This window comes from Lactuca saligna, chromosome 6 (genome assembly GCF_052625555.1).
Source record: "Lactuca saligna cultivar CGN05327 chromosome 6, ASM5262555v1, whole genome shotgun sequence".
Taxonomy (NCBI): domain Eukaryota; kingdom Viridiplantae; phylum Streptophyta; class Magnoliopsida; order Asterales; family Asteraceae; genus Lactuca; species Lactuca saligna.
The window spans coordinates 166,218,307-166,243,673 of record NC_136422.1 but is presented as its reverse complement, the minus strand read 5'-3'; the positions used below and the strand labels follow the sequence as shown (position 1 = coordinate 166,243,673).

At 36.1% G+C, this 25,367-nt stretch overlaps 3 protein-coding genes across 3 annotated transcripts; 2 read left to right on the top strand and 1 right to left on the bottom strand.

The window, feature by feature from the left end:
* The first annotated feature begins 1,084 nt into the window (after positions 1–1,084).
* On the top strand, positions 1,085–3,073 carry LOC145003103 (uncharacterized). The gene is made up of 3 exons (XM_078962248.1): positions 1,085–2,134; positions 2,458–2,524; positions 2,622–3,073. Exons 1-3 carry the CDS (start codon positions 1,085–1,087, stop codon positions 3,071–3,073), a joined length of 1,569 nt encoding a protein of 522 aa, XP_078818374.1.
* A 16,859-nt stretch (positions 3,074–19,932) lies between these two features.
* Positions 19,933–20,796, top strand: LOC145003102 (VQ motif-containing protein). The gene has a single exon (XM_078962247.1). It carries the CDS (start codon positions 19,933–19,935, stop codon positions 20,794–20,796), a length of 864 nt encoding a protein of 287 aa, XP_078818373.1.
* A 795-nt stretch (positions 20,797–21,591) lies between these two features.
* Positions 21,592–23,542, bottom strand: LOC145002161 (14-3-3 protein 2). The gene is made up of 4 exons (XM_078961461.1): positions 22,939–23,542; positions 22,085–22,207; positions 21,884–22,000; positions 21,592–21,782 (listed from the first exon to the last, which is right to left on the bottom strand). The coding sequence occupies exons 1-4, from the start codon at positions 23,419–23,421 to the stop codon at positions 21,714–21,716; spliced, it is 792 nt and encodes a 263-aa protein (XP_078817587.1). The 5' UTR covers positions 23,422–23,542; the 3' UTR covers positions 21,592–21,713.
* Between the last annotated feature and the right edge of the window lie 1,825 nt (positions 23,543–25,367).

Genomic DNA, 25,367 nt, shown 5'->3' with positions numbered 1-25,367 from the left:
ATGATCATGGGCGGTCCCAGCTAGGTGCCCGGTGTGACACCGGCAACACCTAGCTTCCGCGTACGAAGTAGAAATTTTTTTTTTTTTAATTTTTACCTATTGTGCCACTACATAAAAAAATCGTGCACCTACTAAAAAAATTGTGCAAGTACATAAAAAATATTGTCACTCTTTCGGGAATTACCGAACGAAAAAAAATAATAACGAGCCAAATGTTTTATTCAATTGTAGTTAGTCCAATTGTCTAAAGCCCTAAAACCCAAATGAAACTTAATTTGATAAATTAGCAATTGGGCTAATTGCTTGTAAAAAAGATAGCCCAATAATCCTAATTGTGAAATTATAATCCATCCATCGGTTGAAAGGAAAAAAAAACACACACGATCGAAGAAATAAGAATAGAGGGACGCACGAAGGGAAGGCCGAAGCAGTAGGCTGTAGGCACGCACGAGAGTATCGACTTTCTTTTGGCCCCAAAATTCAATCGATCAATCGACCTTGAGGGCTGAGGCTTGATCGATTTCAATGGTTTCATGGATCAAAATTCACAATACTTGATGTCTTGATCGATTTCACAATGAAGCAAGTAAGTTTTACCAATTACCAATTCATTAAGATATTTGAAATTGATGTGTTTTTGAAGTTAGTGATTGATTAGGGTGAAATTGATTTGTTTTGTTGAAGTTATATTGTTTGCTTAGGTTATATTGCTATGTTTTTTATTGAATTGATTGTTTAATTATGTGAAATTGATATGTTTTATTGAATTTATTGTTTGATTAGGTGAAAGCAACTTGTTTTATTGAATTGATTGTTTGATTAGGTGAAATTGATATGTTTTATTTAATTTATTGTTTGATTAGGTGAAACCAACTTGTTTTATTGAAGTCATTGTTTGATTAGGTGTAATTGTTATGTTTTTATTGAATTTATTGTTTGATTAGGTGAAAGCAAGTTGTTTTATTGAAGTCATTGTTATATTTTTATAGGTTAAACTAAGTGGTTTTTTTTTTCCAAAAGACAAAGACAGAATCCTAATGAAAGTGGTGAAGAATGTTCTCAAATATCAATCACCAATCAATCAATGCCTTCCGTTTCTAATCCTAATGCAACTCCACCAACACCAATCACCAATCAATCAATCCCTTCGGTTTCTAATGCAACTCCACAAACACAATGCTCTAACCAACCTAATGATAATGTTGACTTGAAGGATCTTCCAAAGGACCCGACGGATAGGCCATTGATTACAAGTTACAAACCAAATATAAGAGATGATGTAAGAAGAGCATATTTGCTTCAAGGACCGTGTCAAGTAAGGGCACATAAGTTTCCTAAAAAAATAGGTGATAGATTTAGAAGATTCGTTCCTTCATGGTTTGATGACTTTGATTGGTTGGAATATAGTGTGAAAAAGGATAGTGCATATTGTTTATATTGTTATTTGTGTGGGGACCTCATGGGACAAAAAGGACGGAGAGATGCATTTGTTTCTCAAGGTTTTGATACTTGGAATAAAAAAGATGCATTTCGGACTCATGTGGGTGGTATTGATAGTTTTCACAACAAAGCAAAAGAAAAGTGTGAGTTTTTAATGAGGGAAAAACAAGCTATCAATGTAGTCTTTAGGAGGCAAACCGAAGCAGAGGATCATAAATATAAAGCTCGATTACGTGTTTCTGTTATTGTTGTTAGACTTTTATTGAAAACCGGTTTACCGTTTCGTGGTCATGACGAGTCGGTTAACTCGGAAAATAGAGGGCTATACGTTGAAGTGTTAAAAGCCATTCGAGAGACTAGTGAAGATATTTTCAACAATACTTTAGAAAATGCTCCAAAAAACAATCAACTAATTTCCCTTAAAATTCAAAAAGAACTTGTGCAATGTTTTGCACAAGAAGTACTTTTGAGTATTCGTGAAGAGATTGGTCAAGATGTTTTTGCTTTACTAGTTGATGAATCTAGTGATGTTTCAAAAAAGGAACAAATGGCTATTGTTTTGCGTTATGTCGATACTCTGGGCTTTGTGAAAGAAAGATTCATAGGTCAAGTGCACGTGAAGGATACGTCTTCTTTGACACTCAAAAACGCCATAAATGAAGTACTTACAAGTAATAAGTTGAGTTTTAGTCAGGTAATTTATTCTTTAGTTTTTTTGTTATTTCAATTTAATTTATATATATATATATATATATATATATATATATATATATATATATATATATATATATATTAATTGTTTTAAATTTTAATAGATAAGATGATAAGGTTATGATGGGGCTAGCAATATGCGAGGGGAATTCAATGGTTTGACAGCTTTGATATTACAAGAGAATGACACGGCTTTTTATGTACATTGCTTTGCACACCAACTTCAATTAGTAGTTGTGGCTGTAGCAAAGAAGCATGATGGTGTTAGTGACTTTTTTGAGCAAATTTCGTTGGTGGTTAATGTAGTTTGTGCATCGTGTAAAAGAAAAGACTTACTACGAGAGCAAGCAAGAGAAAGGGTGCAAAAAGGCTTGTGTAGTGGTGAACTTGTGTAGCGGGAGAAACAAGATGGGGTTCACATTTCAACACATTCACAAGTTTGATGAAGTTATTTGTGGATGTTCTTGTAGTTTTAGATTTTGTGAAAGAGGAGGGAGGGTCATTAGCAAACCGTCAACAAGCATCTGGAATCTTAGCATATTTTAAATCATATGAGTTCGTGTTTTACTTACATATGATGTATGACATTTTACACGTCACGGGTACATTGTCAAAGCAACTTCAAAGAAAAGATCTAGACATTTTAGAAGCGGCTTCGATGGTTAGAGGGACAATGGAGGCATTGCAATCTTTTAGAAACATTGGGTTTGCTAGTATTTTGCCAAAAGTATCCTCTTTTTGTGAAACACACGAAATTGATACTTTGGATATGGAAGAGTTGTATATTGGTGCGAGAAACCGTAGGACTACAAAGACTAATAGGTTTCATTTTGAGGTTGAAATCTTCAACACGGTGGTAGATATGCAACTTACAGAATATCGGGATCGATTTAGTGAAACGAGCACCCAATTACTAGAATAGATGGGTGCTTTGAGCCCTTGTGATTCATTTGCACAATTTGACAAATCAAAGTTATTGAAGTTGGGTAAGTTATACAAGTATGACTTTGATGATTCAGATATGATAGACCTTGAAGGACAACTTGAGATATTTTATCACTCTTGCATCAAAGATGAGCGCTTCGCTAGTTTGAAAGGAATTTCCAACCTTTCTCGTTTGATGGTTAATACGGGGAAGCATTGATCTTATCCTTTGGTTTATAAGCTATTGAAGTTGGCTTTGACATTATCGGTAGCGACCGCAAGTGTAGAAAGATGTTTTTCAAAGATGAAGCTCTTGAAGACCGACTTGCATAACAAAATTGGCGATGAATTTTTGAATGACGCATTGATGTGTAATGTCGAGACCGAAGCACTTGCGAAAATTGAGAATGAAAAAGTAATGGAGCGGTTTCAAAAGATGTCTGTACGAAGAGGACAAATTTAAATTCTAGTATATCATTGTTATATTATGTTTAACCAGAAAAAAAAAATTGTATTAGATGAATAGATGTTTTATATTATGTTTGACCGGAATTTTTTTATTTTTTTTAATGTTTTATATTATGTCTGATGGAAAAGAAAATTGTACAACCCCTATTACTAATTTCTGCGTCCGCCCCTGTACATAATTACATTTGTTTTAGTTGTCGAAGTGGATAAGTGGTTTTGGGAGATAAGCCGGAATGATGTCTTTTTTTGTTGCATATATGTGTCAATATATTGATGAGGTCACGTTGGGGGTGGCAATATGACCATGTACTGGAATATTATGTTCTCATATATATATATATATATATATATATATATATATATATATATATATATATATATATATATATATATATATATATATATATATATATATATGTGTGTGTGTTAATTTAGAGGGTCTTGCATAACAATATCTCTACTAAGAAAAAATTGGAGTGTATAGAGGTGGATCTTCCGTGAACGTAATGCCCATATTGTGATTCATGCATTGACCAAGTAAATCACTTGTTTTTTCCAATGTGAGATTGTGAATCAAGTGTGGCTTAGGGTGTCTAAATGGATTGATCTTCCTTTCCCGTTTATTTTGAATATGGATGATTTGTTCAAATGGACGGGCAATGTCCATTTGTCACCAGTGAAGCTGAAAGATTTAAAGGTTATTGTAATGGCGAATATATGGGTGTTGTGGATGTATCAAAAGAAAGTTGTGTTAGTTACCTCTCAATTCCGAAAAAGCATTGTTTTCTAAATAATTGTGGTCTCTCCGTGTTATTGGTTTAAAATAGGAACAACAAAGTTAATATCGTTTGGACTTAGTGGTTACAAAACATGATCATGAACATTCTATTGTAATTTTGTTCTTTCGATCGTTACTTTGATAGCTTATTTTTAGTATGCAATTGTTAAAGATACATAAATAAATAATAAGATTCTAAAAAGTTCGTCAGGACGTGTCATGGTTCCAAATTATACTTGATGTAATGCTTTAAAAAATGTTAGGGGTGTCAATTTATGACACGACACGACAAAAATACACGAAACGAAACGAAATCATGACGGAATCAAAATTCGAATTCGTGTTTGTGTCAAGATTAAAAAACACGATGTCGTGTCGTGTCGTGTTCGTGTTCATAAATCGACACGATTTAGCATATGGTTGTCGTGTTTTTCGTGTTTGTCGTTTTTGTCATGTTATATATCTTGAAATATGAATGAAATACACTAACATTTATGTAATATTATCTTTGTCGTGTCGTGTCGTGTTTTAATTGGTTCGTTTTCGTGTTAATGAAAAAAAACACGACATCGTGTCGTTTCGTGTTCGTATCATCCAAAACATTGTCGTGTCGTGTCGTGTCAGACAAAAACACGACACGACTGCCCGATTTGAAAGCCCTAAAAAATGTCGTCTTAAGTCATATACACACACACACACACACAATTTTCTCCTTAAGCCACACCATACAAAAGATGTGGCTTGCGACGACACGTAAAAGTTTGAGGTTTAATATTGTTATCAAGTCACATTTTACGTTATTTAGAAAATTGATACATAATGATAAAAAATACAAAAATATAATATTTAAGATGATAAAAAAAAATTTGATAATAAAACCATCCAGAATACATATCACTGAGAACATCATTGTCAAATTGACACCCAACCACAAATGTAAACACCACCCCGGTGGTTAGTGGTGGCTATCGGCCGTGATCAATTGTGATGGAGATGACGAACCACGACATCTAATGAGCCTCTCTCTCTCTCTCTCTCTCTCTCTCTATATATATATATATATATATATATATATATATATATATATATAGTTTAAATAATAAAAACATAACAAGGATATAGTGGTGGGTATATCAACGTTTTAGTGGTTGTTGTTGTGTTGAGGTGACACCCAACACATTAGTGGTTAGTAGTGGATACTTCGAATAGCTTAAGTGAAAATAATGAATAATGATCTAATAATGGTTTTAAAATCACGTCGTGGCGTGTTTTAAGGCGTGCCATGGTGCGAGAGGTGGTGTAGCCGTTACGAAAACGTCTAAGACGAGTTTGTTAGTAAGTTTATGAAACATTATTTGTCGTTAAAAATCATAACAAAAGCGTATACAATTTAGATTCACTAAAAGTTTTAAACATATATGAAACCAAGTATCAATATTTTTTATAAGTTATAACAAATATATAGGTTTGAACTCATATACATTAAACCCTAAATATGTTTTAATTCAATATGTATATATACCTTCAACATACCATTATGAAAAGAAATCATTTTAATTTCATATAAACATAGCTATTATGATTTATAAAAAATTACTAGTCTTTTTGCCACTACAATGAATGAATTATGAATACAAGCAAAAAAGATGTCCGTTCTTTTATAACATACGAATGTAGGATGTCTTTTATTTTGGGTAAACAATAAAGAAAATATAGTTATTATTAGTATATTCGAAACTTTAAATGACTAAAATGCCCATTTTGTCATTGGCTATGTAGTTACATCATTTTCATGGGAATTAACAAAAGACATGAAAAAGAAAAAGCAATAAAATTATTATACTCCCGAGGAGTTAAAAGGTAAACAAATCATGACTCTTCATTTGGCCTTTTCCAGATACTACTTTAACTGCTATTTTTGACCAATATTTTCCCACTTTTACCCCTCATTCCAACTCCACTCTACCGCAATAATTATTTCTTTAAAAAGTATTTATTTTATAAGTAACCATTTTCTCTAAAATTAAACATCAAGTATTTCTTTAAGCTGTATTTTCAAATATGATAAAAAATATTTTTTCTAAAACGTGTTGATCTAAATACTTTTTTCTCTATTAACAATTGATACTTTATGATATACATATTTTTAATCAATACTTTAATCGTGGAATGAAATTATAACAATTATTACAAATCCACTAATTCTTATTATATAGCTTCCTTGATCATTCATGATTCATCAATGCCAAAAAGGAAAATCCTTCATTTATCAGTAAAAGTTAGAGGAGTTGTGCAAAGTTTTGATACAACAGCACTGAAGAGAATCGTTTTCAACTTTTAATTTCCACCATCATTTAGAAACGCAATGTTTATTTGATAACTATCCATTAATGTAATTGTGACAAAAACTAATAAGTTGATGAATTACTTAAAATCTTAAATGATTTTGGACCACCTCCCTTCAAACTCTTTAACTCTTGGTTGCTAAGAGATGGCTTTGAGAATGCGTTTAAAAAGGCATGGAATAACTTTAAAGGCTATGGTCACCTGAACCAATATTTAGCTGCGAAATTCAAACATGTCAGAGAAGAGCTGAAACGTTGGCACACATTAGACTCTAAAAAAGTAGAAGAGGAAACTATGAGAATTCAGAAGCTGGTGAATGAGCTAGATAAGGAGGCGGAATCTAGATTGTTAACTGAAATGGAGATTGAAACTAGAAGAAATGGGTACAAGGAAATTGCGGAAAAAGAAAAACTAGCGATCATGGATGCTAAACAAAAATAAAAAATAAAATGGGCGATAGATGAAGACGAAAACACAAGATTCTTCCATGGTTATGCTAACAGTAACACTTGAAGGAATCGCATAAATAGTCTAATGATAACCGGGGAGTGGTGCATGAACCCCAAAAAAATAAAAGTGGAAATTTTACGTTTCTTTCAAGAAAAGTTGAAGGAACAATGGCCACAAAGACCGAAATTCAAAAGTCCCCGGTTCAAAAGAGTACCTGACAGATTAAATTTAGAAGCCTCATTCTCTCTGGAACAAATAAATAACAAAGTATGGGTGTGCGTCAATGAAAAATCGTTGGGCCCAGATCGAATGACTTTTAAGTTCATTAATACTTATTGGGAAGCGTTACTAGGTGATATTGTAGCGGTGGTAAAACACTTTGAACGGCGTGGACGACTTGATAAGTCGTGCATATCATCATTCATTTCCTTAATCCCCTAAATAAAAGATCCACTCAAGCTAAATGATTATCGCACAATAAGTCTCATCAGGTCCATCTATAAAATTATAGCCAAAATTTTTATTTTATGTATCAAGAAAGTAATGGGGCATTGTATCAATGAAGTGCAATCAGCATATGTGGAGGGCAGAAGCATATTAGAAGCATACTGGATGAACTACTAGTTGTTAATGAGTTGTGCTCTCGGGATAAAAAAGAAAAAAGAAAATTATACTCTTTAAGATTGACTTTGACAATGCATTTGATTCTATTAACCAAGAATTTCTGGACAACAATCTATAGCAAACGGGCTTTGATGAAAAATGGCTTTTATGGATGATGGGTTGTCTACAATCGACTCACGCATCAATTCTAGTCAACGGGAACTGTAACACCCAGTCCAAGTATTATTTACATTTTGGTCCCTTATATATTGAATTATTGCTTTTGGACCTTGTAATTAGTGAGTTTGGAGGAAGGAGGGACCATTTCTACCAACTTCAGATTTTTAAGGCGAAACCCGAATGCGGGGAGCTCCCCTGAGGAACGCGATGCGTTCCCGTGCTGAATGCAAACCCTAATTTTTAGACTTTGGGACATATATATACAACATTATGACTCACGCCCCGGAGAGACTATATAGATTTGTGCCTTCATTTTATGAATTTAGGACTAGGTCATGGATCTATTTAGATGAAAGATAAATGGTCATTTTACCCTAAGAAGGATTATTTGGATTTTAACTAAGTGTTATTTGGAAATGATAGCTCGGGGAGTCATGGGAGCAACCGTTAGAGATTCCTTACCGTGAGATTCCAACATTCAGCTTTGTGAGGTGAGTTTTCCTCCAGTATGAACGAGTTGAAGGCACCAATGCCGACCCGTTTATGTATGTTAGCATATTCCGGACTAAGGTCCGATACCGGGCAGTCCCCGATGTAGTTGTATATGAGTTTTCGGACTTCGGTTTGATGCCGAGGAAAACCCGAGGAATGTTTGTATGCTTGATGTCTTCGTGATTCTTGAATGTGCTTGTTTTATGAGTTTCCGAACTTCGATCCGATGTCGTGGAAAGCCCGAGGAATGTTTATATGTTTCCGGATCTCAGTCCGATGACGGGCGCGACCCGAGGAATGTTTATATGTTTATGTTATGTGATTATTTGTGTGTATTTGTTGATATGCTTATATGTATACCGAGCTTTGCTCAATACCGGGCGGGGCCCGATGCCTGATGAAGTTTGGTGGCCTAAACATGGAAAAATCTTCGTTGTGAGAGAAGAGAAAATAGAAAGAAAAGAAAAGAGCGAGAATGAAGGAAAGTGTTTGATGGTTGAAAGCACATATTCCAAAACTCAAGAATACTTTATTGATGACAGTTTGAAATCAGACGTTTGTTTTAAATCATACGTGTGTTTTAAATAAGATGTGTGTTTTACAGCAAAGAGTGTCAATGAGTATGTTGGAGAAAGCAGGAAGGTAATCAACAAGGTACGTTCCATTCTTAAATCTCTTAATATTCTTGTTTCTCATTATGATTCTGAACCGACTGAATTATTTGACACAAATTGTAATTTTATTGAATGTATTTAGAGATCTCGCATTAAGAATTCTAATCATAGTGATAGTCTTAGATGGAACTCTTTAAAAAGTGAGGAAAGAATAATGGAACTGAAGCTCTTAAAATTGAAATGGTCAGTAATCCCAGAAAGTTTTTCAAGAAAATTACTCAAACTTCAAAGGAAACAATGGAGATGGAACTTACAATCAAAAATTCATTTTAGAGAAAGAAAAAGGAGAAGGATAAAGGAAATTTCAGAAAGATGATGAAAAGGGAGAGAAAAAGTTGTTTGGTGATTCAGGTTATGATTGCAATTATTGTGTAACCCCCGAGTCGTCAGGTATTTTCTTATGCAGCTTATATATATATATATATATATATATATATATATATATATATATATATATATATATATATATATATATATATATATATATATATATATATATATATATTGGGTGTACCCATGTGTACGCTGGGCGTAGTTTTGGCCAAAAGCAAATCCTAATTTTTAGGGTTTGCACTATATTTATAGAACTTATGTCACTTATAACCCTCGTTCTTTCAGCCTCCATTGCTCTTAGAGTGTTAGAACTGAACCCTAAACCTCTTGCATGCATTTTGAGCTTACATTGTGCATTTTTTGTGTTATTTGGTGGTTTTGAGAAAGAATGTATTTGGAGAAGAAGCAAGGACGTGAAGAGAGCTTGTAGATTCAGAAGTTTGGCATCATTTCTAACCTATTTGAGGTATAAAGCTTAAACCTTGACCGTTGCATGCTTAGATCTAGTTTTGGAGGTGATTAATGTTATATTTTGGTTCCATAGTTGAGGTTCTTTGAGTTAAAGGAGTTTCAGTCCTTATGAGCTATCCTTTTAGGCTCTTTGGAAGTGTTAGGAGCCATAAAAATCGGACCTTGATGGTTTAGCCTCAACCATGTAAGTTCTAGGCATCAACTAAGTGTGGTTATGGACTTAATTTATGTCTTAATCCTCATCCATGCATGCAAAGCATAAAGTTTTTAACTTTATGGCTTAGGACATTTGTAAGGACTTGGATCTATGTTTTAGATGTTAGGGATTAATGGATTAAGTCACAAGAAGGTTTTTGGGTTGGCTGGCGAGTACGTTGGGCATACTCCCCGATACGCTGTGTGTACTAGGTCAACCACCTGAATCTGTCAAGACCAGCGTACGTTGGGCGTACATGCAGAGTACATCGTGTGTGCGCATGCAGTGGAAAAAAGTGTATTTTGGGCTCTTGGATGTTCAACCTTGATTTGTTGGGCCTCAAGCCCACCTGTGGATTAAGACCTATGGGCCTAAGGTTATGATTGATGGTATTTGGGCCTTATTGGGCCATAGAGTTTATTCGATTGGGCTTGGATACTTTGGGTTATTTTTAAAATTGGGCCTTAGGAGGAAGAGGCCCAATAAGGCAAGGATTAAGGAATCTTTTACCTTAAGATATGAATTAGGGTTTGGGTCATGGAGTCATAATGTAATCTTATGGCTAATTAGAAACTTATGTTGTGCGATATGGAGAGGAGTTCACGAGTCGTTAGCGGAGTACGATTTGACACACACAGTTTGAGGTGAGTCTCCTTTTGTAGAATTTGTGGGTCGCTGGCACCAAGTTCGGCCCACTATTTATGATATGGCATGATGATTGTCGTTGTGATAATTTTTGGGTGTGCATGTATTGTTTGATTCATCTGTGAATTATGTGTGATATTATGTGGTAGCGGTTGGGGTGAAATAGACTTGGGATATGGTTGAAGTAGACCGAATGGGCAGGTCGAGCACCCAAATATGCTTGGTAGTATCGGTTGAAATAAACCGAAAGGGGCAGGCCGAGCATTGAGATATGCTCGACAATATGTTTATTTTGTATGAGGTATGGTGGGGTAACTTACTAAGCTTCGTGCTTACAGTTTCATTTGTGTTTCAGGTACTTCCAGGTCAATGGGAATATGGTCGGCATGATCGCATCACATCACACTATGATTTTCCGTAGTAGAGATTTTAGAACTTATGCTCATATAATGCTTTTCTATGTTTTGTTTTGTTTAAATACTATGATCATCATATGTTCACACTGCTTTTGGAAACTTATGTTGTTGTGGGATATGGGTTTAGTAACTTTGAAAATGAAATTTTTGGGATGTTACAAGTTGGTATCATAGCCTTAGTTTGAGGGATTCGGTCACACTCTAGGGTGTGTCTGAACTCAAATCGAGGATTTGGTAGGTTTTTATAAGAAAACTATTAAAAAAACTAAGGGTTTTAATAAAATATGAGGAGTGTGATGCATGCAATCAGTCGAGCTCAAGTAAGTTTTCCCCAAGATACCCATACATGTTATTTGTTATGATTTGGTTTATGAATATGTGAATTGCATGCTAGTTAGGGCTAGGGATTTGCTCAATTTTTTCATGATAGAATGCTAAGAGAGATGCCTTAAATGCTTATTGTATGAGCTTGTAGACTCGTATGCTAGTGTTGATCAGTCAGTGATAGGATGGCCTCATTAGGATATTTTTATTTCTTGTTACATGAAATTCGAATGCTACTTGTTTTGTGCTTCTAGGAGTTCTAACTGACTTCAGTTAACTAGTAAGCGAATACGCCAAGTTACATGTTATGCGAACCAAACAATTTTAGAAGGTTAGGTTTGTCTCTACTGCGCAACTCTTGTTTGAGTCCAACCGTTGTAGGGTAAGACCTCACATTTGAAAAATTATCTGGTTTTAGTGATATGTAACAGTATACATGAACTACTTATAGAGAATTAGCAGGAGTTCTTTCAGCAGCTGATGGCAGTGAGTAGTGAGAATTGTGTCTTAGGGAATGCCTAGAAGAGATTAGTGCTAGGCGCCTTATTTGATTTCAAATTGTATTTATGGATAGGAAGTGACCTGGAAGATTTAAATCAATCATTGAGGAAAGTACGGGTAGATGTGGAAGGTAGTATGCACCCGTACTATTGAAAGCAGAGCATTTGTACTCAATTCAGGGAGAGCCACGAGGAGACCAGGGAGGGCTTGTAAGATGTGAAATTTTGCGATTTGTATTCATGATCTTGGTAATTATATGGTTGGTTTCAAAATGGTGATGACACGTTAGGGAGCAGGAGGTTCAGGATCTGGGTCTTGTTTGGGAATGGGTTCCGAGCCGACTGATGACAGTCTACGAGAGTTTATTGCATTCAAGATTACTAGAGGCATCCTTAATGTGACCTCGATGATTTTTGGGTCGATCAAGGAGGGAATTATTGAGATGATGGAGGATCCCCATAGGGCCTTCAGGAGTGATATGGCACCTAGCCAGTCTGTGGCTCGCATGCTCTCCTTCAAGGATTTTAGGGGATGTGGAGCACCAGACTTCTTCGGGGTGAAGGACCCCATCGCAGCTAGGTGGTGGATAGTAGACATTAAGTATGCTCAGATGACCAACTTCTGCCTTGAGGGGTTGAAGGTCAGGTTTGCTATGTGTTGTTTGAGGGATTGGGATAGGGACTGGTAGGAGGAGGTCAGTTATACTTTGGGAGGCCCAAACATTGAAGCTATGACCTGACCAGATTTTGTGACCAAGTTCCGAGCAGAGTTCGCACTAGCAGTGGAGATACACCAGGTTGTGATGGCATTTATGGACATGAGACAGACGACAAAGACTGTGGCAGAGATTACCGCCAAATTCATGGAGAAGGCCTTGTTGGTGCCCAAGTATGCAACTGATGAGGAGATGAGGAAAACCCGATATCACGACATGTTTAGAGCAGATATTTAGGAGTTCGTTAGTTATTCGGTGTGCCCAACTATGGATGATATGATCGCCAGGGCACAAGAGCGAGAGATTGATATGGAGCACATTGGGAAGAGAAAGGCAGAGCCTAGACAGATGGTTGGGGTTTCAGTAAAGAAACCCAAGGGATTTGACTCGAGATCGAAGGGACGGTAGGGCCAGGGCCACTGTGGAAAATGTGGCAGGTTGCATGAGGGAGTTTGTAGAGCAGGGGGCTCAGGCTGCTACAAGTGCGGTAAGACCGGGTTTAGCAAGGATTATATTGCCCCTACTACCACCATTCAGACAACATACCTGGTTTTCATTCATTGTAATCAGAGGGGCCACAAGAAGGACGACTGCCCGAGTCTAGCATCGGGACAACCAGTGGTAGCGCCCGCTCCAGTGACCCCGCGGATCACATATGGCCTTCAAGGCAAGGCGGATGCTCAAGTGGTGAGGAGTCTAGCCTTTCAGTTCACCACCGAGGAGGCACGGGCCGCACCAGATGTGGTGATGGGTATGTTTTTTTCCCTTAACTCTTATTATAGGTTGATTTTGATACTTATATTTTATGTGTTTCGTTTTATGATCGTTCCATATGAACGATATTTCTGTTTTAGTGTTTTTCAACTCGGGGGCTACCCAATCATTTGTATCTCTTGTGCTCAACAAGAAGTTTGACATATCTCCCATCATGATAGACTACCTGTTATAGGTTAAGATTACAGATGAGCGGTTCGTCCGAGCATTGAGGGTCCATTAGGATTGTGTTTTGAGGATGTGCGATGAATGTTACTATATTGACTTGGTACCCATTCCTATGCGTGGGAACAAGGTATCGTAGGGATGAATTGGTTGAGCCCTAATGGGGGAGTGATTGATTGCGAGCACCAGCTAGTGCAAGTGCGGACCCCAAATGGGGGAGAGTTGGTGGTCCAGGGAGAGTGAACTCAACACAACCCCATTTTATGTTCAGCCGCTACGGCCAGACACTATTTCCATCAGGGTTGCTCTAAGTTTGTTACTCACATTGTGAATACTCGGGAGCGGGATAGGGTAACAGTTGATGATGTGCCAGTTATTCAAGAGTACCCAGACGTGTTTCTAGAGGATTTACCTGGAGTGCCTCCGGAGAGGCAAGTGGAGTTCCGAATCGATCTAATTCCTGGTGCGGCTCCAATTGCCAAGGCACCATATCGTTTAGCTCCACCAGAGATGCATCAGTTGTCTACACAACTATAGGAGCTGTTAGACGAGGGATTCGTCTGGCCGAGTAGTTCACATTGGGGTGCATCGATCCTGTTTGTAAAGAAGAAGGATGTGTCATATCGAATGTCTATTGATTATCGGGAGTTGAACAAGCTAACAATGGAGAACCGTTATCCACTCCCGAGGGTCGACGATTTATTTGATCACCTTCGGGGGGCGTCATGGTTTTCCAAGATTGATCCGCGCTCGGGATATCACCAGATGAGGGTCAAGGAGGATGATGTGCATAAGATAGCCTTTCTGACTCGTTATGGTCAGTATGAGTACGTGGTGATGCTTTTTGGGCTCACCAATGCTCCAGTCGCGTTCATGGACCTCATGAACCGAGTATGCAGGTCGATGTTGGATCAGTTTGTGATAGTATTTATTGATGATATCATGGTCTATTCCAAGACCCAAGAGCAACATGGGGAGCAATTGCAATAGGCGTTGGATACCCTAAGAAGGGAGAGGCTATACACGAAGTTCTCCAAGTGCGAGTTCTAGTTGCGCGAGGTGCAGTTTCTGGGACACCTTGTCAACCAGAACGATATTCTGGTCGATCCGGCCAAGGTGGAGGCCATGATGAGATGGGAGGTTCCGATATCTCCATCTAAGATTTGGAGTTTCCTTGGGTTAGCTGTATACTATCGTAGATTTATTTAGGACTTCTAAAAGATAGCGGTACCCCTAACCCGATTGATGAAGACGACTATCATTTTCTGTCGGAAGCCTGAGCAGCCGGTAGCATTTGAGACTTTGAGGCGGGATTTCTCAAAGATAGTGGAATACCAACTGTTAGACCAAGAATAAATGTTTGGGACTGATGGTAAGACCATGTAAAGGTTTGGGCCTAATTTGGAAAATTGGGCCATAGTTGGGCCTTGGTTCATTATTAGACTTTTAGGCCTTTGGATTGGGCATTGGGATTGAATCAAGCTAAGATAGGTGTAAAGTAGTCTTTTATGCCAAGCATGGACGTATGGATATGTGTTGGAACCCAATTATTATTTGGGTGTTATTTTGATGTTGACGGATTCGGGAATCTGTCATCTAGTAGCTAGGGTTTTGTCTGGGACTTCAATAGTGTGAGGTGAGTTTTACTCCAGTAGGAATGGGTCGAAAGCACCAATGTCATCTCATTTATGTATGTTAGCATATATCGGACTTCGGTCTGATGTTGAGGATAGCCCGATGCAGCTTATATATTCCGGACTTCGGTTAGATGTCGGGGCAAACCCAATGAATGTTTGTATGCTTGATGTCTTCGTGAATCTTGCATGTGTTTGTTTATGTGTTCTGAACATCGTTCTGATGTCGGGGCAAGCCCGAGGAAGTTTAGCTTATATGTTATGTGTTCTGGACTTCGGTCCGATGTCGGGGCAAGCCCAAGGAAGGTTTATATTAGAGGTGGAAAAAATTGACACGACAAGAAACCCAACACGAAATATACGGGTTTGGGTAAGATATTTCAACCCATTTAAATAAATGGGTTGACACGACACGACACAAAAATTAAATGGGTAAGGTTAGGTTTGAGAATTTCAACTCAAATATAACTCGAAAATGACCCGTTTATTTATATGCAAGTTTTTTGAATTATGTAAATAATCCAGAAAGATACAAAACCAAAACCATAAGTTAAAGAGAACCTTCAAATTCAATTGTTTTGTAATGTTGAAATGACTTAGCCGTCTAGATCAAGACTTCATTTCAATTTTTCCATTCTCTCCCAAACTACCCAGTCTCTTTCACCACTCTCACATCCTCACGAGCTTGTCATCCGCCTACCCAGTCTATTAGTTTTTCCTTTCAGCCTACCCAACTCCTACTTTTTCAACATGCTCAATCTTTTAACCTCACATGACACGACATACTTCAAGGTATAGCCCTAACCCGAAGCCCGACACAAACACGACACGAAAATAAACGGGTTGACACGACATGACACGTTAATTAAATGGGTCGGGTTAGGGTCAAGCACTTTCAACCCATTTAGTGTTTCGACACGACACGACACGATTGCCACCTCTAGTTTATATATTTATATGTTATATGTTGTGTGTTTATGTGTTATTTGCATGTTGCTATGTTATATGTATTCCAGACTTTGGTCCGATATTGGGGGGGGGGGGGGGGGGGGGGCGATGTTGGATTCGTCTGATACCGGGTGGGGCCCGATGTAGTGGGCAAGGCGCATTATATGCTCTTATGTGTTTATTTGTATGGTATGTGGTAGTTTGGGGGAACTCACTAAGCTTCGTGCTTACAGTTTTTAGTTTTGGTTTCAGGTATTTCCACTAGCAAGGGAAGAGTTCGGGATGACTGCATGACACACACCACAACTTTTCAGCCTGGGATGTTTCACTCTAATGTTTTGACATGTGATTTTGATACATTGACAGTTGTTATGATATTTTGAGATACATGATTTATGATTTTTATACAATGATGATATTCATTGTTTTATTAATGATTTAAAAACGAAATTTTTGGACCGTATTTTTTGGATGTTACAAAAGGATAATTATCTTCTAGATCAGGTAAAGGGAAGTTAAATATAATTTTAGTAGAAGATGTTGATCTAAACCCAAAGTTATATGAAGAAGAATTGAGGGAACGTGAAAAGCGTGACAAGGAGCTTGATGCCTTGAATGCATTAAAAGCAAAATTTGAAGCTGAAGAGAAAAACGTTGAAGAAATTCTCGCTTCTACGAAGGCCATATTTCCGGATTGGAATGTTGATCAGATTCAGAAAGAAGCTATTAATTATCCGAAACTATTTTTGTTGGAGCCTCGGACCTCTTTCTCTACTAAAAATGAAAGTAAGTGTCAGTTGGATTTTCTGATTACAACAAAGGCATTTCAATTCCGTTGTTTTAAAAATATCATGAAGGTTCCTTTGGCGAATGTTGCTGTAAACAAGAAGTTGTTATTCTTACGAGATAAGCATCTATATTCTACTACAATGTTGAATCAAATTGTCGATAGAGAAAAGGCAAACAAGTCAAATAATGAAGGCGACGTGAAGTGTGTTTCTAATATGCTTAAATGGTGGATTGTGATTCGGATGACTCTATTGAAGACTATACCGAAGATTTTGGAAGTCGCAAAGAATGTGAAAGAAAAGACCACAACAACAACTTGACACAAAGAGGGAGATTGCTAGGGTTCAGAAATAATGGTGTTTCTAGTTGTATGTGTTGTTCGCAATTTGTTTGTCATGTATAATGCCTTTCCTTAATTCTGAAAAGTGTTGTTCAGATTTCAGAATATATAGGAGCACTAGTTAGTAGAATGGGTAAATTTTGCATAAAATAGTTCTACACAACATCTTGTAACAATTTGTTCTTTTTACCAATTAATGTAAAATTGATCTTATTTACCTTTCTGTATGTTTTATCAATTTGTCAAATCTTCATGTGATTTTTTTCATTCTAGAATCTATCGTTCCTAAAATTCTATCAGAAATCACTTATTCAAAATGCTAAAGAATGACAATAAGAGTTTATTACATTTTCCACTCCATTTTCTCAATGATGCACTATATAGCCTTTTGAATCTTGTAGGGCAAACACTAAATTAACCTCAAATGAATACTTCTTTGGTTGGTTAACAAAATTAATAGGATTCATCGGTGATCATTATCACATTCAAATTCATCCCAGAAAGCATTATTAATCATGAACAACAAAGCCAGGGTCAACTTAGAAGCCTAAAGCTTCTAGAAACTATCTCAAATATCCGTTTAACAAAGATCTACTTATGGTTCAAACATTAAAAATTAGTAACTGAAGAAAATTTTGATAAACATTTCCAGACCAAATACCTAAAAGTTAAGAAAACTAGTTCTTCCAAAAGTCAAAATACTTAATATCGGAAAATGTCTTAAAGGGTATTGAAGATCATAGAATGAAGATGGTCTTGAGAGTAGGTGTAGCAATCAAAAGTCTTTTTCAGAGGCAATTAGGAAAAAATATTTATCGTCTTCATCTTCAACTTCGTCTTCTTTTGGTTATTCTTTATCACTTTCTTTTAATTATTCGAATGGTAGGTAAAAGTGTCGATAAGCATCATATTACGAAAGAGAGAGAGAGAGAGAGAGAGAGAGAGAGTCTGTGTGTGTGTGTATGTATGTGTGTGTGGCAAAAAGCCCAATTTACCCTCATGGAAAGGCACATGAGGAGTCTTAACAAATGGAGGTTGACGGAAGTTTGGGTGAGGGTCCGTAGTGTTACAAAGGTTTGGATGAAGGACCGTTTATGCAACAAAGCTAAAAGTTGGATGAATAGTGCAATAAACTATATATGTTAGGTATCTAACGTGTAATTTTGTCATAATAAAATTCATAATCAATTATCTCAAGCGAACGTAAATGTCTTTAAAACATTCATAAAATCGTAAAAGTAGAAAAACATTGTTTTGAAACGACAACATTCTCGAACGAAAGAGAAAAAAAAATATTATGTTAAATTGAAACAATTGTTTTGTTAGTCGACCCATTTACCCTTATCCATACGAGTTTTATGTAATTTTTCGAACAAAAACTCGATTCCACATATTTGATGTTGATTTAATCAAATCTTCAATCCAATTTGTAATGACGTCATCACGAGTTGTACCCATATCATTATTAGAAGATGTGATCTACATATATGTTTTTTTTCTTCAAAAAAACATGTATGAAAACATGTTCGAAATATGTATCCAATGAAAAAGATGTTCGGAACTATGAACAACATTTAGAAATTTCGTAAAAGTAGGTTGCAAAACTCATGTTATTGACTTTTAGAAAGTCCTAAAATAAACTTCAATGTGATAAGAACAAGAATTAAATACTTTTACTTGGTGAAAACATTTCCAAGTCAATACGTTTTTCTAAGTCAAGAAGAGTTTTGTTTTGACTCGAAGTCATGTAAATAACATTTCATATGGTCTTTGACATAATTACTCATTTGAGAGGAATCATACATTTAAATAACTTAAATTCAATCACCAAACCATTAAATACCATTAATATTTAATAGGTCCTATCAACTTTTCGTCAATGATATTACCACTTCTCATCATGTCCATGTGTTTTCATGAATTTCATGTGAATTTTTATTTTTTTAAACAAAATTACCTGTTTTACCCATGCCAATACATTTATATAAAACTCCCTTATGCTTCCTTTTTTTAAGCTTATCATCTTCTTCTCATTACCCATGAAAAATATATTTATATAAAAAATTCTCCATATCCATATGTTTTCAATCTATGTTATGCTTTCATTTACGCATCTTCATGATCTTTGCTAGTTTTCTATGAAATTACGTTTTTACCCATGTGTATTGCATATATAAACATGTCCCATATGTAAAGCAAAGATTGGTGTCAAAAGTGTTTTATGGTCCATGTGATGTCCCTTGGTCTATCCTTCTTCTAAGCTCTCTCTCTCTCTCTCTCTCTCTCTCTCTCTCTCTCTCTCTCTCACTTCATACAAACATATCTACAACGTTAAAAGATGTCTGAAATCATATATAATATTGTTTGATTGTCTCTGATTTTGAGCTCAGATTAGATTAGATTATACTCTGTTTTATTAAAGTTATCGTCCCCACAAAGTAATCAATCATCTTCTCCAATCCCTTAAAAAAATATCCCAAATTTATACAGAAAGATTCATATATAGGGGGAGAGAGAGTGAGAGAGGGAGAGAGAACGAAAGGGGAGCCTGTGTGTAGATCTAGAGAGAGAAAGTTCCACTGTGTGTTTCAGTGTGTGTTTTCACTGTGTCTGTGATGGATAAAAGCTGTCATTCATCTGGGGAAGAATCTTCTGCTATAAACCCTAATCTTGATTCTAGTACTGGTGGCAAAGATCAGTACTTGAAACAGATTCATAAACTGTCTCATAAGATTTCGAAACCGCCCATTAGAAAACCCTTTGAGTTCGATCATCAAATTCATCAGCTTCATCCACCGCCGCCTCCGCCTCCGCCTCCGCCGTCGATTTTGGATCACGCCATTGAATCTCAGCCGTCAAGTATCCACCATAACCAGCAACAACATCAACCGCCGGTTTATAATGTCAGCAAAAGCGATTTTCGGGATGTTGTTCAGAAGCTTACCGGTTCTCCGGCACACGAACGCCTGACGACTCCGGTTCAACCAGTGAAACCACAAAGCTCTCGTTTACAAAGGATTCGTCCTCCGCCGTTGGAACACGTCGGAAACCGTCCGCCCAACGCCGTAGGAGGTGTGCTTCAGTCAAACCCTAGCTTCCGTCCAGGAAACTTCTTCACCAGTCAACGGCAGCATCACCAGCCTCTTTCCCCGCTTCCGCCGTTACCATCGGTACACGCGACGGCCGAATCTCCGATCTCCGCGTACCTACGTTGCTTTCAAACCAACATCCCAGGCTTCACTCAACCTCCGCCTCCACAACTACACCCCCGACCACCAGCACCGGGTTCCCTTCCGCCATCGGAGTTCACAGCGCCGTCGTCTCCGCTTCCATTCGGTTGCCTACATTCTCCAAGATCACAGTTCCCGATGTTATCTCCCGGATTTCCATTCTCCCCAACAAACCAATTCGGATTCCAACAACTAACACCACTGTCTCCGACGCCTCCGGCACCAAGCCCTAGATGGAAATCCCTCTGATGAATCATCAATTCAATTGGGGCTAAAGCAATATTCGTAAGTTTCAAGATTAGGGTTTTGAAATACTGATCTAAATACATATACATTACAAAGAAGTTATATATGTTTGTATATGTATACATATATGTATATGCTGAAACCATGGTTCAATTTTGGGGGAAAGATCAGTAGTATGGAAACAATAGTTGAGCAATTTGTCTAAAGAATCCTATGTACATGAATGGATTATTTGATTATGTAAAAAGAAACCCTAGGTTTTGAGTTTGTTTCTTTTGATTTTGCTGGAATAGAATGGGGTTAAATTGTAGACATTTTTTTTTTTTAATATTTGTAATGCATGTTTTTCACAATTATAGTTCCAAATTTCTTCAATTGTTTATCTTAAATTTGTCAAATCTAACATCATGCCTATATGTGATCTTTTGTGGCAAATTGTCATGAGATAGTTATTTAGAAGAACAAGGATCAAGAAAAGATGGATGCTTTTTCTTTTGTGGTTCTCCTCAATCAATCTTTTTTACAAATTATCATTGATTTTTTTTTTAAAGATAATTTGTACATAACATTTGTGTAGAAAAATCTATATCGCAATGGCAGGCAAATCTAGCATTAAATTCGATTGGTCCACTTTATACTTTGACCGGTGCATTAATTGGAATAATTGAAAAAAAAAATTATTTGGGGAATAATTGTAAGAAAAAAAATCCTAAAAGATTTGTTTTTAAATTTTATTTTGTGAAATGAAAAGGTAAAAAAGAACCATTTTTTTAAAATTGCATATAAGAAGATTGCAAATAAATTAAAAGCCCAACTACTATAATTCAACACACTTCAATTCTTCAATAACAAATTACCAAATATATAATCAAACCTTCTAATAAATTTAAAAAACAATAATATATAAAATTAAAATCAGCTCATTCCTTTTGCTCCTCACTTTGCTTTGCAACCCCCCCTGCTTCCTTGATCTCATCAGCCCCCTCATCCTGTCATAATCAATAATCATATTAATCAACAATTTATATTAAAAAAAAAAAAAAAACATTTAAACTCTTTATAAAATATAAACAGTGTTTATATTTAATACCTGCATATCAGAGGTCCACAAAGTAAGATTATCACGAAGAAGTTGCATGATCAAAGTGCTATCCTTGTAAGAATCCTCCCCCAATGTATCCAGCTCAGCAATTGCTTCATCAAAAGCCTGAAAAATAATTGTAATGATTTCAAGTTTTTATATTTTATAAGTTATAACTTTATAACTTTATTATAATTTTATAATTTATACCTGTTTGGCAAGATTGCATGCACGATCTGGAGAATTTAAAATCTCATAGTAAAAAACTGAGAAGTTAAGAGCAAGTCCAAGACGAATTGGATGTGTTGGAGCAAGTTCAGAGTTTGCAATATCCTGAAGAACAAAAAAATATATAAAATTTCGGATCCATGAACAGAAAATAGAAGGATTTACTTAAAGCAAATGGGGTATGAAAGTAACAGCAAGAAATTAATGAGACTTGTTTATTGTGTTTGTACTTCACTCAGTCTACTTTCACTTTCAGATGTTCAAAAAAAGCAAGAACATTTATTAATGGATGTCAGGTAACTGGTAGATATATGCAGGGTTTATGAATTTGACTTTTCAATCATGAAGAGTACAGAGATGGAAGACGTCTTTTGAAAGAAAATGACATGTTATATGCTTTCTAGTTTATTAATTGCTTCAATCTAAAATTGGAATATGTATTGGATTTTAGGGAGGAGGTGTTACTGGTATATGTATATCTTAGCAGTTTCATATATTCATGGAATGCATAATTTGAACACAGCTGTAGTGAGATAGTTGTAGCAAATGTCACCAATCTATGGCGTGACCTAAATTTATCACACCTCGGATCATAATTAAGATAGGGAAATTAACGTGGATGCTTGAAAATATAAATCAAAAAGCAATTGCGTAGGGTGAAATAATCTAAACCGAATTCCATGAGGTGAATTAGTTGGGGAGTTGTAACTTGTATATGTAAATCTACGAATTTTAGCATATACGAATGCATAAAGCAAAAAAGAGAACAGAGAATGTGGCGTATTTAATAGTAATAAAACGGTTTTTGATGCGTAGATCGAAGGGGAAAACCGAACCTGAGCGGCCTTATAAGCATTGAGAGTGCTCTCGGCGGCCTCTTTACGTTCACCACCGCTCTTAAATTCGGCAAGGTATCGATGATAATCTCCCTTCATCTTGAGATAAAAGACCTTGGAATCACCGGAGGATGCAGAAGGAACGAGTTTGGTATCAAGCATTTTCAAAATCCCGTCGCAAATGTCAGAAAGCTCCTTCTCGATCTTGGATCTGTAACCCTTGATCACAGAGACATGGTCCTCGTTACCGCGTGACTCCTCCTTCTGCTCGATCGAGGAGATGATACGCCAGGAAGCGCGGCGAGCGCCGATGACATTCTTGTAAGCGACGGAGAGGAGGTTTCGCTCCTCGACGCTGAGTTCATCGGAACCAGAGAGTGCGCCGGAGACTTTCTCCATGAAATCAACCATTTCTTCGTAGCGCTCAGCCTGCTCGGCGAGCTTGGCCATGTAGACATTCTCTTCACGCGCCGATGATGCCATAGTTTCAGTAGGATCGGAAATCGGAAGAACACGAGAAGATCTGGTAGGAGTTTTTAGAGAGAGGAGAGGGTAGAAATTTGAGGAGACAAGTATGGAGTGAGAGAGGCGGAGAGAAACAGAAGGGACATTTTATATCCTAAAAATAGCTTCTTTTCTAATCTTGTCAACAATTGTAAATTGTAATTTATATAATTTAATTAAATTTTAATGCTTATTAATTTGATAAAAATAATTTTATGAAAGAAAGCCTTAATTAAAATAATCAAAAGTCACCGATCATTTTAATATTGGAGGGTTTCGAGTTTGATTTTGCCCTTTGTAATAAGGTGTCTTGTTGACTTATTGTATTTAGCCCTTTGTATTATTTGTCTTAAAAAATATGCCCCACCCTCCAAGAATGGTACTTGATAACTATCATGCCACTAGGGGAGATGCTTGTGACATTTCTATGAAAATTATAACATAAAATACTACCCAACTTGAATATGTTTAGAGAAATTTTTAACACAACGGAGGTTTATAGTTAATAATTTCACAACAAATAATAGAAGAAAAAAATATATAAATTAAGTTAGTTTTATACATCACTATGATTTAATAAAATTTTTGTTAAATCTTCAATACGACCATGATTTTTGCAAATCGCTTCATGCATAAATCTTCAAAAATCTTTATCATCTGTTAAAAAAAAAATGAAACAGTCTCATTTTAATGATTTTTGCAAGGGACTCTCTTCGAAAATTTCTATCATCATCGAAAATGTTGGTCCCATTTAGAAAAAATCAGTTTTTCTCGTAGATGATCATCTGCAAAAATCCATGTGTTTATATATTCTTTTAAATCATCTTAAGTAAGCATGAGAAAAAACATTTTTAGTGTGGTACCTTTATGATATTAAGAGCTTATTTGTGTTTCAAATCAACCGTGTTAATTTTATCTAGACCAAAACTAGTAGGATTATGACTTCCTCTTCCGGTTGTACCTCTACGTACTTACCATTATTCTTAGCCCCCGAAAAGGCTTGGGTATATGAGATTGGATGAGAGGGTTGTGAGAATTGAATTGACACCCATGTACCTTTTATTGTTTATAAACATGTGGTTCATACCCTCTACCACCTCTATCAAATATAGCCATTATAATGAACATATGGTTATTACAAATCCAATGGAACACAAATTCTTAGCAAGTTTCGTTCATTATCAATCTTTATGAACCAAATGAAACCAAAGCTCTTTTTGAACTTCAAATTCTTCTTAGTGATATAGACATCGATCGTAGTCTCAAATTTATATACCATTTATAGAATTATGGGGTTTCTATGTTATCGTAACGAGAACGAACTGGTTATGATTCACGAGTTATGTGAAAAACGCATTTGTAATCCATTGGATACAATACATCGATGTGATCACGATCTCCCATTTTATTCAACCTTCTCAAACTTGACCCAAGCACAACGTGAACAACACTCAACCCTAATATGACCAACGTTAGTCTAACCATGATCAACACTCAAATTCTCCTCTAAAAACTAAAAATAAATCAAATATTTTTTAGTAATTACAAATCCAGTCCCATATGTTTTAACAAAAATTAAATGTTCAACCTAAATTTTCGCCGTATCATGTTTTTCTTCTTAAGTTTGCATTTTTTTTAGATACTCTTCACTTGGAATTTTAAGTAAAACACATTGAAGCATATTGCAACAAAATATAATTTTAAAATATACAATAATTTTAAATTTTGAAAAGCAAACTTGCAATTTTATATAATATATTTTTTGAACGACAAATTTAATCTATATCTAAACTACTCGTAATCATTTCTAGCGTTCTAAACTAGAATCATTGATATCATTGAGTTAAAAGCTCTTTGATATATAATACATGATGTTGTTTTGTATACCCTTGATTTGACATAAATACAAACTCTTTTGATTTGAT

What these genes read in the sequence shown, in the direction of transcription:
- LOC145003102 (XM_078962247.1), top strand. Translation starts at nt 19,933, where the DNA reads ATGGATAAAAGCTGTCATTCATCTGGGGAAGAATCTTCTGCTATAAAC.
- LOC145003103 (XM_078962248.1), top strand. Translation starts at nt 1,085, where the DNA reads ATGCCTTCCGTTTCTAATCCTAATGCAACTCCACCAACACCAATCACC. An exon ending in ATAAGTTGAGTTTTAGTCAG is followed by an intron (nt 2,135 to 2,457) that starts GTAATTTATTCT and finishes TGGTTAATGTAG; the next exon opens with TTTGTGCATCGTGTAAAAGA. An exon ending in GAAAGGGTGCAAAAAGGCTT is followed by an intron (nt 2,525 to 2,621) that starts GTGTAGTGGTGA and finishes ATGTTCTTGTAG; the next exon opens with TTTTAGATTTTGTGAAAGAG.
- LOC145002161 (XM_078961461.1), bottom strand. Translation starts at nt 23,421, where the DNA reads ATGGCATCATCGGCGCGTGAAGAGAATGTCTACATGGCCAAGCTCGCC. An exon ending in ATGCTTATAAGGCCGCTCAG is followed by an intron (nt 22,208 to 22,938) that starts GTTCGGTTTTCC and finishes TTTGTTCTTCAG; the next exon opens with GATATTGCAAACTCTGAACT. An exon ending in CATGCAATCTTGCCAAACAG is followed by an intron (nt 22,001 to 22,084) that starts GTATAAATTATA and finishes ATTATTTTTCAG; the next exon opens with GCTTTTGATGAAGCAATTGC.